Genomic DNA, 18,078 nt, shown 5'->3' with positions numbered 1-18,078 from the left:
AGCAGTTTCAGGACCAGTTGCCAGGCTGGAATAAATCCGAAATTCCTTTCTCAGCCATGTGCTTGTCTGAAACTGGCATTAACAACGTGGGCATCACTGTTCACCTGGGGCCACAGGCGTGGGGGGGCCAGGTGTCGTGGGCCGGAGTGGCACGTGCGGCGGGGCAATGAAGACACCACAGAGCCTGGTGGACCGTGGGCACGAAGACCGTGGATCGGGCCAGCCCAGGGACTCACTTTAATCAGACACACATCTGAAACAGCTTTGTTTAAAACACAGCCACTGTAAAGACACACAGCGAGAAACCGGTATGCGCAGCGGCTCAACCCCAGGCCACGCTGCCTGTCTGGTCCCTCCGCTCTGCTGGGCCCTAGCCGCCTCCCTGCACTTGCCTGGCGCAGAGGCAGAGGACCAGCAGGCAGAGGACGGAAGCGGCCGCACTCTGGCTCCCTCAGAGGATGGGTGTCGGCGCGGCTGGCTGGGGGCAGAGGGCGGGTGGGCGGTCCTAGTGGTCACGGTACAGGCTGCCCCGGGGGCCCCAGGGCTCGGCTCATGCTCGGGAAAAGCTAAGGGGTGCTGTTCTGCCCTCCGGAACCGTGGGCCAGCCGGGGGACCACCTGCCCTTGCCGGGCTCTCCTGCCCCCAGTGCTGGCGCTCTTCCCGATGCTGCCCTAACGCCCCTCTCCAGTCTGGCTCTGACCCACAAGCCCTGCCCAGTCCGGGGCCCACAGCTGCCCCCATTTCCAAGGAAAAGGAATCCCTATAAAGACGATACAGAACAAACCCTCTGCCTCCCAGAAGACAGAGAACCCAGACCCCCGACTGCATAGTACCTGCTGACCTCGGGGGTCTGCCTAGTCTTCCTAGAAGAGAAGAGACCAGGAGACAGGACAGACAGCCACACCCTTAACATGACAGGCCCAGGCGTGGTGCGGCCGCAGAAGACCCCCTCTGGCGTGGCGAGCACCCACGTACACAGAACACCCCTGGTCCCAAGCTGCAGGGGCGGACAGCGGCTCGGGAGGCCCGCCCCCCTGCGGCCCCCATGGTGAGCGCAGACCTTCTAGGGGTCAGACCAAGCCCTGGTCCCAGGGAATGAGATGGACAGCAGGGACCAAGAGCCTCTGCTCCTGGGTGTCCAGGGCCACCGCGCCGCGCACGACCACTGAGTTCTCCCTGTTGCTGTCCACGTGCCACATGGGCCCTGGTGTCTCTGGGCCTGGGGGGCAGGGGCCAGAGGTGCCACAGACCCCATCTGGTCCAGGACGACCATGCTTGGGAGTCGGAGGAGGACGATGGCGGCCTGTGGAGGCGCCAAAGCACCACGTCCAGACTCCCGTGGCAGCTCCTGGCCTGAGCCCCTCTGACAGCCGAGCCCTCTGCAGCCCCACAGTCAGCTCCCCAGGGACACCCCTCCTCTCCCCGCGCCCCTGTCGGGCACAGGGTCCTGGACACCCTGCCTCCCAACCCCAGCCCCTCAGGTTCTTCAGGAAAAAGGATTTACGTCAAAGACATGGTTTCTTTTCAGGCTGCAAGCGCGGGTCAGCAGTCGATACCCCGCCCCAGCCACTTCCCCGCCCTGGGCCTACTGTCTGCTGCCGCCGTCGGACAGTGGGCCGGGGGTTCGTGCCTCCCCCAGGGGTGTCGTGCCCTCGAAGCGCTGGGAGGCGATGGCCGCCTGGTGGGACATGCTCTTCCGGACGATGTCACCCTTCCGCCACAGCACCACCTCCTGCAGGGTGGCGGGAACGGCACGTGAGGGGGTCTGGGGAGTCTTAGGGGGGCAGGCGGCAATGGGGGTCAGCAAGTGAGAGGGGCCTGGGGAGTCTTAGGGGGCGGGCGGCACATGGGGAGGGGCATGTGAGGGGAGGCCTGGGGAGGGTCCCAGGGACTCTTAGGCAAAGGCCCTCCTGGTCTCCCGCCAACAAGCAGCTGTCCATCCCTTGGGGCCTCGGGGCTCCTGCTGACCATGGGGCCTGGAAGGCGGAGCAGCCACGGGGGCTGGGCTCGAGGAGACCGGCTCTGGTGTCAACTGGGACCCAGTTCCGGCCGCGGGGCTCAGGGTGAACCAGGAGGCACAGACACCTTCCTGGCCGCTCGGGTTGAACCAAGCGGCATAGACACCCACCAGCTCGCCCTCGCCCACGCCCCGGCCCCGCTCGCGCGCGCGGCCCCGCCCCTCCGCCCGCAGCAGCCCTGCCCCCTGCCCCCACCTGCTGCTTGAAGTAGCGCCGCTCCTCGTCGTCGATGAGCACCAGGTTGAGGTAGTAGCGCACCGAGAACTTCTTGTTGATGTCCCGCATGGTGGGTGTGAGCTCGTAGCCCGCCAGGAAGAGGCGGATGGGGATGGACTCTCCTGCAGGGCCAGGAGGGGTCAGGGGGGCAGGGCAGGCGCCCCGCCCGCCGCCCGCTGATGGGCCAGGCCCGCTCGTCTCCTCTTGGCTGAGGCCCGCCAAGACCAGGTGGCAGAGTGGCAACCACAGGACGCCAGGTGAGCAGCTCGGACTCTTACCAGCATACGAGTCTAGCAGCTGCGCTGTAAGGGCCAGCGGTCCCACCCTAGCTAGCGCATGGTCTTCCCCAGCGATTCCAGTGTGAGCTCCCCCGCCCCGATTGGCCTGGCTCACCCCATGCTCCCCGAGACTGGCGGGCCCCAGCTCTCCCCACCGAGCTCTGGTGGGTCTCTGCTATCCCTGGACCCTCGTGTTCTCACCCGGAAAGTGAGGGAATCAGGCTATATGGTATCTCAGATCCCTTCCACCTCTAACATGGTGCCTTCCTCAGCCAAGCAGAACAAAATCAGGACAGAGCTCCACTGAGCAAGCACAAAGCCATGGAGCCTGCGTCACCCTGCGTGGCTCACAGGCCCCACGGTGCCCCAGGGAGGGCAAGCCTGGCCTGCTGCGTGGCTGGGGACACGATGGAGCCAGCGGGCAGGATGACCCAGTGCTGCCCCGAAGACCCCAATCGGGAGGCCAAGGCCCTGAGAAGCCGTGAGCCCTCCTCCCGCGGGGTGGGGACTGGGAGAGCTGAGTGAGGCCCTGGAGGCACCCAGCACGTCCACGTGAAAACAGACCGTCGGCAGCTGCAGTGCCAACAACGAATCCGAACAATTGCTCCTCCCAGTAGCCACCAGGGTCGCACCAGCTCCTGCTCCACTCATCCTAGAGGGCGCGGCAGCAGGGAGTGCCGTCAGGGTGTCCACTTGGCCAGGCAGCCCAGAGCCTGCCTTTGTCAGCCTGGCGCGGGAACTATCAGGAAGGACCGTTTTGCTCCCCCAGGGGCAAGGACAGTGCAAGCGGAGGCAGCACAGGCTCACAGCCCCCGGCCGCGACGGTAGCCCCGACGCCCCAGCCTGGAAAGCTCACCTCTCACGGGTGCGCCATCCATGATCTCGTACTTGGCGATGGTGTCGTTCTCGTGGTACACATTGGGGCCCGTGCCGGTCGTCTCCCGCTTGATGATGTCTATCTCCATGTGCTTGATCTTGATCCGTACCAGCAGGAAGTAGATCTTCCCCACGATGACGTCCTTCAGGTGGTACCTGCAGAGACGAAGCCAAGAGGTGCGGCTCCGGATGGGACAGGCCTCTTGGATCGAGAGAGGGTGCCGCCTGCCTGGGGGTGGTGGGCCAGGAGAGTTGAGGCCACGTGGGCCCACGTTCCTCCAGACTGCCCACGGAGTGGATTCCGACGCCCTGCGCTGCAGCCAGTATCACTCCCACAGCCGTCCCGCACACGACTCAGAACGGGTCCCTGTCACCCTTGCTCGGTGCTGTAACTAGCATGTACTTCAGAGGCTCTGGGGTGAGAGGCTGACCCACCAGGAGTAGGGACCAGGTCCTGGTCTTCCTCTGGCGTCTGGGAGCTGGGCCCTCCCTGGTCAGTCAGCAGCGGGGCTGGTCTGCACCCGGTGTGGCCACAGAGAGCAAACCTTCCGAGTGAAGCTAGGGAAGAGGATGGGAGCTGGGGGCAGGGGCTGAGGACGCAGGCCCCGACCAGAGTGGAGGACAGACCACGTGACAGACTCAGGGTGCAGGCCGGGGCCTAGCCCCAGGCTGGGGGCCTGCCCGCATCTGGCCCCGTCTGCCCCCCAGCTTCCTGGGGGGACGGTGGGCACGTGTGCTGGGCGCAGCCTGCTCTGCGGGCAGGGCCCAGTGTGCCCGTCCAGCCTTAGGCATGCCCGTCTCCTGCTCAGCTTGGTCTTCACCACACTGCTGGCTGGCGGCTGCTTGCGTTTCTACGAGGTGGCACCCCCCTACACCAGGTGGCTGGGGTGCTGCTGGGCAGCACTCTGGGGGCTCCGTCCTGGGAAGGCCTGCGAGCCCTGGGACTGTGAGGAGAAGGCAAAGGGTCCCTCCCAGGGGTGGGGCCCCTCCCATAGCCGGGGTGGGGGGGCGGGGGAAGTGCAGCGGTTATCACCAGTCCTAGGAGGCCCTGTGTCCCCAGTCCTCAGGAGGACCGCCCAGGCAGCCCCCACCCCGAGCCTCTGGAGGCCAGCAGGTCTGAGGCGAGGCCGCCCCACCCAGAGACGCTCATTAGCGATGCGGGGGCTTTTTTAGTTCTGTGACTTGAATATACAATTTTCAAGCATTTTCAGGAATGTACTACATTAAAAAGAAAGATGCTCGTGGTAGGTTTTGAACGGTCAGTGAGTTCTGCAGTTTACAAGCACTGAGGTATTTTGACGCTGTAACAGCACGTGCGGTCTAAAATGTTCTGGTCAGTTAAAATCAAGTCCTGCATGCCCTCCCCCTCAGGCACCAGCCGTCCGCCACTCACTTGGACTTGTTGTACTCAAACTCGATGTGCAGACAGTCTTCAATGCCGACCTCCATCTTGATGGAGGAGTTCAGCTCGGGGTACGTGCTCAGCGTGTGCACCACGATGTCCATCTCCTTGACGACGTCATTCAGACGGCGGCTGATGGTGGCCCGGAGGAAGTACCTGTGGGAGGTGGGCAAGCAGCGAAGGGACCTGGGCTTACTCACCCGCCGCTGTCCCGAGAACCCCTGGCCAAGTTGGCTTCTGCGGCTTTGATTCCTCTGACCAGTCGCCTCTGGGCACCCCCTCCCGGCAGAGACGAACCAAGACATGATCCTGCTATTATAGCTGCAGGGAGCTCAGAGGCCCTTCCCCAGCCACTCCCGAGCCCAGCCCGGGAACCAGAGGGGCTGGACCCCAAGAGCAGCCTCACCACCACCTGCCAGGCACTGTGTGCAGCTTTTATCTCTGCAGCTCCTCCTGGCTCTTCAGGAGGGATCATGTACTGTTAGGTCTGCACGCTGTCTACCTGACATTACTCCATGAGTGAGCATGTTTCAAGTCCCCCACAGTTCAGTGACAGGAAGAGGTGATGGAGAAACCAGGTCAGCAAGTCCCCACAGCGTTTATTACGAGACCTAGGACGCAGAGATGGAGTCACAGGCAACTCGCGGTCCCCCAACCCCTGTGCCCGGGGAGACAGCCACTCGAGGGGAAACTAGAGCGCGTGCAGAGTGTCAGCCAGAGGCCGCAACCCGGTGCTGCGGGGAGAGGGGCCTTCAGGGAGAGTCGGCCTCAGAAGCAGAGCAGCAGAGGAGGAGAGGTGTGAACCTGGACAGCATCCAGCTGGGCCAAGGGGCCCGGCACCCGTGAGAGAGAGGAGACACTGCCCTGAAGGACTGACACAGGACCCTTGGTAGAGAACCACTGTCCAACATCTCAATCCTGCAACTTCCCACCTTTCTCCACAGATCCAGTCTCTCTCCAGCTAAGCCTTCCTCCTGAGCTTCTAACCAGTCCCAGAGTCATCAGTCCCCAGAGCACACTCCCAGAGACCGCTGTCCAGGGTCCTGCTCGAGCCTGCAGCTTCCTCCGCAGCCCCACGCTTCGCCTGGCTGTCTTCACCACCCTGCCCGAGCTGCCCGCCACAGGAACACAGGTGCCTCTCACTGCGCACGAGGTTCTCAAGGCTCCTCCCAGCCGTAGCAGGGGTCAGGGTCTGCTTCCCATTCAAGGCCGAGCACTCTTCTGCCACGTGGACACACATGGCGCTCACCCACTCATCTGCTGATGGATGCTGGGGTCACATCCACTTTGTGGTGACTGGGGATGCTGCTACTAAACGTGAGAGCACTTGAACCTGCTTTGAGTCCTTGCTTTCACTCCTTTTGGATTTATACATAGAAGTGGAATTGATCAATCATTTGGTAGTTTTATTTTTAATATTTTGAGGAACTGCCATACTGTTTTCAACAGCTTTCTGACACAGGAGCTGACAAGAGTGAACATAGGCATTCTAGGACTCAGCGAACTAAGATGGACTGGAATGGGTGAATTTAACTCAGATGACCATTAATATCTATTACTATGGGTAGGAATCCTTTAGAAGAAACGGAGTAGCCATCATAGGTCAACAAAAGAGTCCAAAATGCAGTACTTGGATGCAGTCTCAAAAACGACAGAATGATCTCTGTTCGTTTCAAAGGCAAGCTATTCAATATCATGGTATTTCAAGTCTATGCCCCGACCAGTAACACCTAAGAAACTGAAGTTGAACAGTTCTATGAAGACCTACAAAACCTTCTAGAACTGACACCCAAAAGAGATGTCCTTTTCATTATAGGGCTCTGGAATGCAAAAGTAGGAAGTCAAGAAACACCTGGAGTAACAAGCAAATTTGGCCTTGGAGTACAGAATGAAGCAGGGCAAAGTCTAATAGAGTTCTTCCAAGTGAGCACACTGGTCATAGCAAACAGCCTCTTCCAACAACGCAAGAGAAGACTCTACACATGGACATCACCAGATGGTCGACACTGAAATCAGACTGATTATAGTCTTTGCAGCCAAAGATGGAGAAGCTCTATGCAGTCAGCAAAAACAAGACCGAGGGTTGACTGTGGCTCAGATCACAAATTCCTTATTGCCAAATTCAGACTGAAATTGAAGAAAGTAGGGAAAACCACTAGACCATTCAGGTATGACCTAAATCAAATCTCTTATGACTATACAATGGAAGTGAGAAATAGATTTAAGGGACTAGATCTGATAGACAGAGTGCCTGATGAACTATGGATGGAGGTTCGTGACATTGTACAAGAGACAGGAATCAAGACCATCCCCAAGAAGAAGAAATGCAAAAAAGCAAAATGACTGAGGAGGCCTTACAAATAGCTGTGAAAAGAAGAGAAGTGAAAAGCAAAGGAGAAAAGGAAAGATATTCCCATTTGAATGCAGAGTTCCAAAGACTAGCCAGGAGAGATAAGAACGCCTTCCTCAGCGATCAATGCAAAGAAATAGAGGAAAACAACAGAATGGGAAAGACTAGCATCTCTTCAAGAAAATTAGAGATACCAAGGGAACATTTCACGCAAAGATGGGCTCAATAAAGGACAGAGATGGTGGGAACCTAACAGAAGCAGACGATATTAAGAAGAGGTGGCAAGAATACACAGAAGAACTGTACAAAAAAGATCTTCATGACCCAGATAATCACGATGGTGTAATCACTCACCTAGAGCCAGACATCCTGGAATGTGAAGTCAAGTGGGCCTTAGGAAGCATCACTACGAGCAAAGCTAGTGGAGGTGATGGAATTCCAGTTAAGCTTTTTCAAATCCTGAAAGATGACGCTGTGAAAGTGCTGCACTCAATATGCAAGCAAATCTGGAAAACTCAGCAGTGGCCACAGGACTGGAAAAGGTCAGTTTTCATTCCAATCCCAAAGAAGGGCAATGCCAAAGAATGCTCCAACTACCGCACAATTGCACTCACCTCACACACTAGTAAAGTAATGCTTAAAATTCTCCAAGCCAGGCTTCAGCAATACGTGAATGTGAACTTCCAGATGTTCAAACTGGGTTTAGAAAAGGCAGAGGAACCAGCGATTAAATTGCCAACATCCGATGTATCATCGAAAAAGCAAGAGAGTTCCAGAAAAACATCTATTTCTGCTTTATTGACTATGCCAAAGCCTTTGACTGTGTGGATCACAATAAACTGTGGAAAATTCTGAAAGAGATGGGAATACCAGACCACCTGACCTGCCTCTTGAGAAACCTATATGCAGGTAAGGAGGCAACAGTTAGAACTGGACATGGAACAACAGACTGGTTCCAAATCGGGAAAGGAGTACGTCAAGGCTGTATATTGTCACCCTGCTCATTTAACTTATACGCAGAGTACATCATGAGAAACGCCGGGCTGGAGGAAGCAAAAGCTGGAATCAAGATTGCCAGGAGAAATATCAATAACCTCAGATACGCAGATGACACCACCCTTATGGCAGAAAGTGAAGAGGAACTAAAGAGCCTCTTGATGAAAGTGAAAGAAGAGAGTGAAAAAGTTGGCTTAAAGCTCAACATTCAGAAAACTAAGATCATGGCATCTGGTCTCATCACTTCATGGCAAACAGATGGAGAAACAGTGGAAACAGTGGCTGACTTTATTTTTGTGGGCTCCAAAATCACTGCAGATGGTGACTGCAGCCATGAAATTAAAAGACGCTTACTCCTTGGAAGGAAAGTTGTGACCAACCTAGACAGCATATGAAAAAGCACAGACATTATTTTGCCAACAAAGGTCCATCTAGTCAAGGCTATGGTTTTTCCAATGGTCATGTATGGATGTGACAGTTGGACTACAAAGAAAGCTGAGCATTGAAGAATTGATGCTTTTGAACTGTGGTTTTGGAGAAGACTCTTGAGAGTCCCTTGGACTGCAAGGAGATCCAACCAGTCCATCCTAAATGAGATCAGTCCTGGGTATTCATTGGAAGGACTGATGTTGAAGCTGAAACGCCAATACTTTGGCCACCTGATGCGAAAAGCTGACTCATTGGAAAAGACCCTGATGCTGGGAAAGATTGAGGGCAGGAAGAGAAGGGGACGACAGAGGATGAGATGGTTGGATGGCATCACTGACTTGATGGACATGGGTTTGGATGGACTCTGGGAGTTGGTGATGGACAGGGAGGCCTGGCGTGCTGTGGTTCATGGAGTTGCAAAGAGCCTGACATGAGTGAGCGACTGAACTGATGAGGAATCTACTGCAGAGCGTCACATTAAATCACAATAAGCCCCTGGCCCAGTTTAACTGACAACTAGACAGTGCTTGCTGTTGCTGCCTCCTCCGAGAGCAGTCACAGAGCGCTGCTGAATGGGGCACTGTCAGCATCTGGACTCCCTGCAAAGGCTGGAAAAGAAGAGCCTGCAGTCTCTCTTCTGAGGGGAGAGGGGAGGCCTCCCCAGAGCCCATGTTGTCCCCCATGCAGGCCCCAGGTGATGACCACGACTTGGAGCCAGAAGTCCAAGTGACATCACACAGCCCAGAGGCCCTGGAATCAGTGCCTACCTTCAGTTTTCAAGACTGAAACAAGGAAAACCATTGCCTGTACTTAAAAGGTGTGTATCCCTGTTCTAAAGCTTCTCACACTGTGCTACATTTTATTCTCTCCTGTCCCAAAAGATGCAGAGGACGGGTCTGGGATCATAATCCAAATCTGGGACTGCCCTGGTGGTCCAGTGGTTAAGAATCTGCTTGCCACTGCAGGGGACATGGGTTCGATTCCTCGTCCAGGAAGAGTCCACATGCCTCAGGTCAACTAATCCTGTGCGCCACAACAAGAGAAGTCACTGCAATGAGAAGCCAGAGCACCGAAACTAGAGAGAAGCCCCAGCTCCCCACAGCTAGAGAAAACCCGCTGGCAACAGTGACGCCCCGGCGCAGTCAAACATAAATTTAAAAAAGAATCCAAATCTGTGACCCCCTTCTCATGTGACAGAGTGCAGGCCCACATCCCTGCGTGTGCAGAGCCGGAGGAGAAGGAGTCACGTCCCTTACCGCAGCTTCACGTTCTGCCCGGTGTAGGACTCGTAGGGCTTCTCCACGTGGGTGAACTCGAAGTCAAAAGCCTGTGACTGGGTGACCTCTCCGGGCCGGGCCAGGTCCTTCACCAGGGACACGAACTCATGGTGGTTGCCGCGGTCATAGTAGAGCTCTGCGGGGAGAGCGGAGACCTCTGCTACCGGAGCGTGGCCTACGGAGGGCGGCAGGGGCCCGCTGCGGAAGCACCCCTCCCAGCCGCGGAGCTGCACATTGCTTCACGACCCCCTCTTCTCGCCCCGTACGGCAGCCCTGCACACAAACACCCTGAGCTCTGTGGAGACCCTGTCCCGGGGCAGCACCCAGGGGACACGGGGGGGGGGGACCACCACTGAAACATCACATCCCTTTACATAGTTAAAGCGATTCCTAACTGTGGGAAGCGTGCTTGACTCCGTCACTCAGTCATACCATCCTCACGGCAACCTGAGTGGCTGGGTGGGCCTGTCACGCGTTTAACAGACAAGGAAACTGAGGCGCGGCGGGGCGGGGCCAGGCCCAGCACCTCAGTTCCCCTGCTGGGCTGTGTCTGCTCCTGGGCCCCGAGAGATCAGGGGTGAGCACGGGGCGGGACCAGGTGAGGACTTGGAGCCGGGTCCACGCGGCCCGCCGCCGGAGGGGCTGTCAGGCTACCCCAGTCTCGGCCACAGTCCCTGGACTCCTGTGAGCACCAGGACCCCTGAGGCTGTGCTTAGGCACAGACAGCTGGCACCCACCCCCCCCAATATCTACGATTCTGGGGCCTGGGTGGGACTCAGGATGGACATCCCAACAGACTGCTGCTTGTCCAGGGACTGCCCTCCGAGAAGGCCTACTGCACACTCTCTGTCCTCTCAGACACCTGCTGGGTGGCTGTCCTGAGTCATGTCACCCACGTGTCCCGGGCGGTCTGCGCCCACATCAGGCTGCTGCTCAAGTGGTGAACTGTGCTCCGGGGTGGCTGCTGGAGACAAGGCCCCAGACCCCGGCTCCCGGCGCTCCCAGGCCCCGGCTCCTGGTGCCCCCAGTCCCCAGCTGTGCAGTGGGGGCACTGACTACCGACCGATTCCACGTGGCCCCATCACAGTCAAGACCTGCCCCGCCTCCCCACAGCAGCCTGAGCAGGACAGGACAGGTTGGCGGGACGCATGCTCTCACCGCGTCTGCTGCTGGCTGCCTGGACACGGGGGCAGGGCCACAGGGTGGTATGGCCGGGACCACCGCCCGCCAGGCCTGGCCTGCACCTCTCGGCTGGCTCTCTCAGGGACAGCCTGAGCATGAGGGGCTGGGCAGACCCCAGACAGCAAAGGCCTTAAGCCCCAGACGATCGAAGCCTTCTTGGAGTCGAGAGGCCAGATCTCCTGCCTCCCAGAGCCAACACGGCAACCAGGCCTGCCACGGGGGCGCTTGGGGGGAAAGCGCAGCTTCCAGGGACCTCTCGGGCCGGCTGCCCTGGGCCCTGGCCTCGACAGATCCGCCCCACGGAGCCTGTTCTCCCAGGCGGCGGGGCAGCATCCACATCACAGGGAGCTGCAGTGAGGTCAGGCCCAGCCAGCACCACTACTTCTGCACGAAGTGCCCTGTGATCACAGTTTGCTGCTGATCCCCCGTTATACCTGGATCCACCTTAGGTCACCAATAACCCACCTGCTCCCCCAGGCCAGGTGTCAGCAGCGGGCTGCGAGCCTGCCACATGCGGGGCAACGCAGATCATCCGGGCACGGCTGTGGGGGCAGGGTGCCCTCAACGGGGGAGGGGGGGATGCACAGGGGCCGGGGGAACGGGGCCACCGGCCAGGGACCTGTCCTCTGCCTCGTGCTGGTCCTTCACCACAGGAGCCTCTGCTGACCAGAACGGATGGAGCCCTCAGCTGGGGAGCTGGGTGTCTCGGGTGCCAAGCTGAGCTCTGCCGTGGTTTCAGGGGACAGCAGCAGGTGGAGCAAAGCCCAGTGTCTGAGGACTGTACGTGGGAAATGCCGGCGTGAAGAGCAGGACGCCAGGACACACAAATGTGACCACACAGCCCAAAGGCAACACGAGAGAGAAACCAGAGCAGGACCCACAGTGCCACAGTGTGTGCAGGCTCCCAGGAGGGGGGCCTGGCTGGGCCGGGACCCCCGGTGGGGGGAGGGGGCGGCTGCCTGCCTGGGGTACAGATCCTCCCCACGATCCCCCACCCCCAAATGTCATGGAAGAGCAGCCAGTGTGTAGTCTGAGTGGGGCCTGACTGTGCCTTTCAATGTGTGCTTTAATGTGGGCCAAAGGGTCAGAAAGAGTAGCCGTCCTTTGCTATCTGCTGGAAACTTTGGGTTCTCGCATAAACTAAAACAGAAAACCCACGGCTGTTCTCGGTTGGGGCCCTAAAGCGACTGTCAACGGCTACTTTCTCCCCGAGGCACCCTGGGCGCTTCTCAGCCTCCGAAGCCCGCAGGGACCAGTCATCTCATGCCAGGAGAAGGAACCACCTGGTCCTTTCCCAAGGTAACGTCCCGGTCTCAGCCCATCAGGAGGAAGCGACCGCTGCAGGCAGGATGCTTACCCCGAAACCTGCCACCAGAGGCTGAGGGGGAGCTGCCACTGTGGATAGAAGGATGCCATACTGGCTGCATCTGCGTCACAGGCCCCCCAAGAGCCGCCCCGAGACCTGCGGGGCCAGGCTTCACGTGGCTGGGAGACCCCCGGGCCCACCCAGCTTCTTTCCAGGGGCATAAGCTCCATCCTGCCTTCTGCTCAGGATTCTGGCTCACACGTCCCCCAGGCCCCCCATGCCTGGTAAACCTGTGGGCCATGACACCTCTGGTGCCTGCAGGCATCTCTGCAGCAGCTCCTTAACTGGTGAGAGTCTGCGTACCTCTCACTGCGCGTTCCTGGCTTCATGCATTAAGTGCAGCAGCCCCCTGGGTGCTCACCACAGGCCCGCCGGGCTGATGGGCTTTGGCTTACCCGGGGGCTTTACTTTTAAAAACTCAGATCCCGAGGGTAGCTCTCTGCTTTGGAGTGCAATGTTCTTTAAGAACATTAGAGATACCAAGGGACCATTTCATGTAAAGATGGGCTCAATAAAGGACAGAAACAGTATGGACCCAACAGAGGGAAAAGAGATTAAGAAGAGGTGTATGTATTGACACAGAAGAACTAAACAAAGAAGGTCTTAATGACCCAGATAACCATGATAGTGTGGTCACTCACCTAGAGCCAGACATCCTGGAGTGTGAAGTCAAGTGGGCCTTAGGAATAACTGCTACCAAAGAAGCTAGTGCAGGTGGTGAAGTTCAGGCCGACCTACTTCAGATCCTGAATGCTGTTGATGATGATGCTGTTAAAGAACTGCACTCAACAGGTCAGTAAATCTGGAAAACTCAGCAGTGGCCACAGGACTGAAAAAGGTCTGTGTTCATTCCAATCCCAAAGAAGGGCAGTGCCGAAGAATGCTCAAACTACCGCACAATTGTGCTCATTTCCCATGCTAGTAAAGTTATGCTGAAAATCCTTCAAGCTAGGCTTTAGCAGTACTTGAATCAAAATCTTCCAGATATACAAGATACACAAGGTTTAGAAAAGGTAGAAAAACCAAAGATCAAACTGTCAACATTCATTGGCTCATAAAGAAAGCAAAAGAGTTCCAGAAAAACATCTGCTTCACTGACTATGCTAAAGTCTTTGGACTGTGTGGATCACGTAAACTGGAAAAATCTTCCAAGAGATAGGAATACCAGACCACCTTACCTGCCTCCTAAGAAATCTGTATGCAGGTCAAGAAGCAATAGTTAGAACCAGACATGGAACAGACTGGTTCCAAATTGGGAAAGGAGTACATCAAGGCTGTATATTATCACCCTGCTTATTTAACTTATATGCAGAGTATATCATGTGAAATGCCAGGCTGGATGAATCACAAGCTGGAATCAAGACTGCCAGGAGAAATATCAATAACCGCAGATATGTAGATGATACCACCCTTATGGCAGAAAGTGAATAGGAACTAAAGAGCCTCCTGATGAAAGTGAAAGAGGAGAGTGAAAAAGCTGGCTTAAAGCTCAACTTTCAAAAAACCAAGATCATGGCATCCAGTCCCATCACTTCATGGCAAGTAGATGGGGAAACAGTGACAGATTTTCTCTTAATGTGCTCCAAAATCACTGCGGATGGTGACTGCAGCCATGAAAACAGAAAACATTTGCTCCTTGGAAGAAAAGTCATGACAATCCTAGACAGCATATGAAAAAGCAAAGGCATCATCTTGCCAACAAAGATTCGTCTAGTCAAAACTATGGTCTTTGCAGTAGTCATGTAGAGATTTGAGAGTTTGACCATAAAGAAAGCTGAGCGCCAAAGAACTGATGCTTATGAATTGTGGTGCTAGAGAAGACTCCTGAGAGTTCCTGGACTGCAAGGAGATCAAACCAGTCCATCCTTAAGGAAATCAAGTCCTGAATATTCATTGGCAAGACTGATGCTGAAGCTGAAACTCCAATACTTCGGCCACCTGATGCGAACAGCTGACTCACTGGAAAAGACCCTGATGCTGGGAAAGGTAGAAGGCAAGAGGAGAAGGGGAAGACAGGGAATGAGACGGTTGTATAGCATCACCAACTCAATGGAAATGAACTTGGGCAACCTCTAGGAGGTGGTGAAGGACAGGGAAGCCCGGCATGCTGCAGTTTATGGGGTCGCAAAGAGTCAGACACGACTGAGCAACTGAGTCATAAAAATAAGAGCAAGAGTATTTGATGGTCCCTCTTCAGTAAGGTTCTCTCTGTGTAGATCAGAGTGGAGTCCACACTGGACCAGTCCTGGAAGGTGTCCGGGGGACAAAATGCCATAGTACTTGTTGTGTGGTGACACTGTGAACCCAGCCTCTTGGAAGGAAAGTCACGGACTTCCCAACAAAGTGCATCTCAGCCCCATGGACCACAGGGGACACTTATTCATGCCTCTCTTTGCTCCTTCTTCTTCCAGAAGGTGCAGAGTATCTCGCAGCCATCTGATGGGAACAGTCAACAACACATGCCTGGGTGAAGGGTTAGAGAGACACATCTGGAAAAACCAGGGGCAGCTCAGGAAAGAGCTGGATGACTGTCTCCTTCAACCCACGGAGTCAAGAAGTTCACGAAGGGACTGAGAGTGTCAGAACCGCCTTTTAGAAAGTTCGCTCTTACAGAAACTGAACTGAAAGAAAAGGCAAACAGAGGCAGGAAGGCCTCTCAGGAGACTGCTCCGCACAGAGGTGTCAGGGGCAGCGGCACCAAGGAGGGGGAGGGAGCCCCTGGGGGCGCAGGGGAGGCAGGGGTGCTCGGGGCCTCCCCGTGAGGGGGCTGGGGCAGGGAGAGAGAGAAGGAGCGTTCTGGTTCGGATGTGTCCTTGGGCAACCCACCGTGTCTCCGCAGGCATTCAGCAGGCAGTCAGAGACCCAGGCACAGAACTCGGGGGTGAGCTCAGGCGAGCAGAAAGGCTCGGGAGACGTGAGTCCAAGCTGACATGGCAGTGGTGGGTGCAGACCCAGCTGCTGGAGCGGGCCGCAGGCGAGTGGGCTGGCAGACACTGCAGATGCGGGACCGCATCCTGCCCCCGGATCGAGACTGACAGGCGCTTCTCTGCGCCCAGGCCAGCCTGCCGTGAGGACTGCGGTCTGAACAGGACCCAAGCAATGGCCACCAGAAAGCTGTCCCTGCGAGAACTCGGATGACCCCTCCTGCTGGGAGGAGACGCAGGGCAGGCAGCAGGTGAGGCTGGCCTGGCACGGAGATCCTGGGGGTAGTCAGCAAGGCAACCAGAGCTGACTGACGCTTCAAAGGTCCAGCCCCCGGATCCAGCCTAACAGAGGTTATAAGCGTTTGGTTGAAAAGTGCCAGAGCCTGCCCTTCACACACATCAACGATCTCTAGTCCTCACGAGACCCTAGTGACGTCTGCCCAGTACAGAGCCTTACGTAACCGAAGTAGCCTTCTGCTTCAGCCTTGGTCACACACCAGGCTGTCCTCCCTAATGCACAGGCAGGATGTACACACTTCCAAACCTAACAATGGTTCGTAAGAAGAAAATTCTGAGTGAAATGAACAAGGAAGGTGGCTGGCACACAACGACATCAGCATTCTCACAGGTGGCCAGGGCAGGACCACCCCGCGTGTCACTGGTATAGCAGACCTCAGAGCCAGAACAAAGCCCCGCCCGCTGCATGCAGCGTCAGGAAAGCAAGGGAGCAGAAACCACACAACCGCAGTGTGGGGACCTCACTCACTAGTCTCGCTCCAGTGCCCTGAGGCTGGGTCACAAAAGTCTCTCGGGTCCAGCACACACACCCCACACTGCACAAAGCCTAGGCTCTAGACCCCTCACCGTTCTCCCAAGGGAGAGTTGCTGTTCCTGCCTGACAGGTGAGAGCGCCGAGGCCCAGGGAGGGGACAGCTTCCCCAAGGCCACAGGGTGGACTCAGGGGCCCAGGAAGAGCTGTCGATGGAAGCAGAAGAGGCTCTGAGAAATCTGAGAAGGGATGCTGTTCTGGGATGTGAGCGGACAGGAAACCAGGCAGGGCAGCCAACTCCCTTTCAGTCGGGCTGGAGGGAGACCTTGCCAGCGTCCCTGCACAGCCCATTCCACAACTGCTGGGGCAGGGGGTGCTCTGGTTACCTTTCACGTACGGGGCAGGTGTCACCCCCGCGAATGATGGCACAGTTGCTGGCTAGATGTGCCTGTCTTCACTCCTAATGCAGAGCCATGGACTCCACTGACAACCTTAAAGCCTTAAAACCTTTCACAAACCTTGATGTGAAAACACTAAACCTAAGGAGGCCTGAACTTCATCGCCTTACTCACACCCAGCAAAGAATGCTTTGGGTTCCTCCTATATCCCCAGGAGCTCTTTTCCAGGAGTGATTTTAGTTTCCACAGATGTAAGACATTTCTGTGCTTCTGGCATCTGGCTGGTCGAGGCTGGGGAGGCTATGAAATGCACCCCCCGACAACCAAGAATGAGCAGGCCCACCGTGTCGACAGCACTGCTGTTGATGGACACTATATAAGCTGGAAGCAAGTGAGCAAAGGGTCTGAAACTCACTCTTCAGCTTGAGTCCACTCTTATTCTGGGTTTAAAATAACAACGGGTGGGTTCCTATAGGATTAGCTAGCCTTTGACCTGATTTCCGTTAACTTAAATAGCAGAAGTCAATACTTCAGGCTGGGCACTGAAGTGCTGAGCACACAGCCTTTCCCCAGGGCTCCTGTGTTTTCTGTCTCTGCAAAATGGAGAACAGATTCTGTGCTGGGATCTCAGGGAGTGACAGAGAGCCTCTGAGGAGCGTTCCCAGGAAATCCCCCACACAGGGCCAGAGTGGCCAGTGGCATGGGGCACGATTTCTCTGCCTGACATCTTTTCAGCCAACTGTGGTATTTACTGTGACCCTACTCCTGAACTACTGCCATAAACTATTTCAGAAATATCTGTGAGTTTTAATAAACACGAAAGTCCAAACAGAACTGGAGACAACCCTGTTGACTGGCAGCTCCCAAATCTTCTGTATTGCTACTGTCTTTTATTGTCTAGCTGTAACTGCTAACAATCGTGTTTGAAATCTGTTAGAGCCTTGGGAAATTTTGACCACTTAAATCTGGGGCTTGGGAGCACTCTTTAAGGAGAGTGGCGCAGACTCTGTTCTCATCAAGAAGTCTTAGGGATGCAGCGTGTGTGGACACAGGGCTGATGCTGGAGCCCGCGGGGATGCTTTCCCAAACAAGCTCCCAGAGAAGGTGCGGTAAGAGGCTGGTGGGCCACAGACACGAGAGAGGTGGGCGGGCCACGCGGGGCTCGGAGTGGTTGTCACGACCTGCAGGCGGGCCCAGCTGGCAAGGAAGCCGAGGCAAGCCCGCGGAGCTCGGACCCAGGGCGGCGGGCAACAGGTCACAGGGCCTGGGGCAGAGTGGGGACAGGGGGTATGGAACTGCAGCCGTGGGTGCGGGGGTTAGGGGACAGGGGTTCGGGTCGCGCCAGGGGCTGGGGGGGCAGGGGTCTGGAATTGCAGCCGTGGGTGCGGGGGCTAGGGGGCGGGGACAGGGGTTCGGGTCGCGCCAGGGGTCTGGAGAGGGAGGTCAGAGGCTGGGTCAGGGGTCAAGGGTCAGGAGTCAGGGTCGAAGGCGGCAGGGGGGTGGGCCCGGGCGGGGCGGACCCCGCACTCACCGATCTGCCCGATGAACTCGACCTTGATCCCCTGATGCTCCAGCCGCTTGTTGGGGTTCTTGAGAG

At 56.6% G+C, this 18,078-nt stretch overlaps 1 protein-coding gene across 1 annotated transcript in view; it reads right to left on the bottom strand.

Annotated features, from left to right (window-relative positions):
• Window positions 1-190: 190 nt before the first annotated feature.
• VPS26B (VPS26, retromer complex component B) overlaps window positions 191-18,078 on the bottom strand; it is an 18,193-nt gene continuing 305 nt past the window's right edge. Inside the window, exons 1-6 of the mRNA XM_043914770.1 lie at window positions 18,013-18,078; window positions 9,822-9,978; window positions 4,782-4,946; window positions 3,369-3,544; window positions 2,214-2,356; window positions 191-1,732 (exon numbers count right to left, since the gene is read on the bottom strand). The exon at window positions 18,013-18,078 is cut by the window's right edge and continues 305 nt beyond it. Coding sequence (XP_043770705.1) covers window positions 1,586-1,732; window positions 2,214-2,356; window positions 3,369-3,544; window positions 4,782-4,946; window positions 9,822-9,978; window positions 18,013-18,078 — 854 coding nt within the window. The 3' untranslated portion in view covers window positions 191-1,585. The remainder of the gene's footprint in view (window positions 1,733-2,213; window positions 2,357-3,368; window positions 3,545-4,781; window positions 4,947-9,821; window positions 9,979-18,012) is intronic.

The sequence above is a fragment of the Cervus elaphus genome, chromosome 1 (genome assembly GCF_910594005.1).
Source record: "Cervus elaphus chromosome 1, mCerEla1.1, whole genome shotgun sequence".
NCBI lineage: Eukaryota > Metazoa > Chordata > Mammalia > Artiodactyla > Cervidae > Cervus > Cervus elaphus.
Note: the sequence above shows the minus strand (reverse complement) of the source record. Positions and strands in the feature narration are given on the sequence as shown.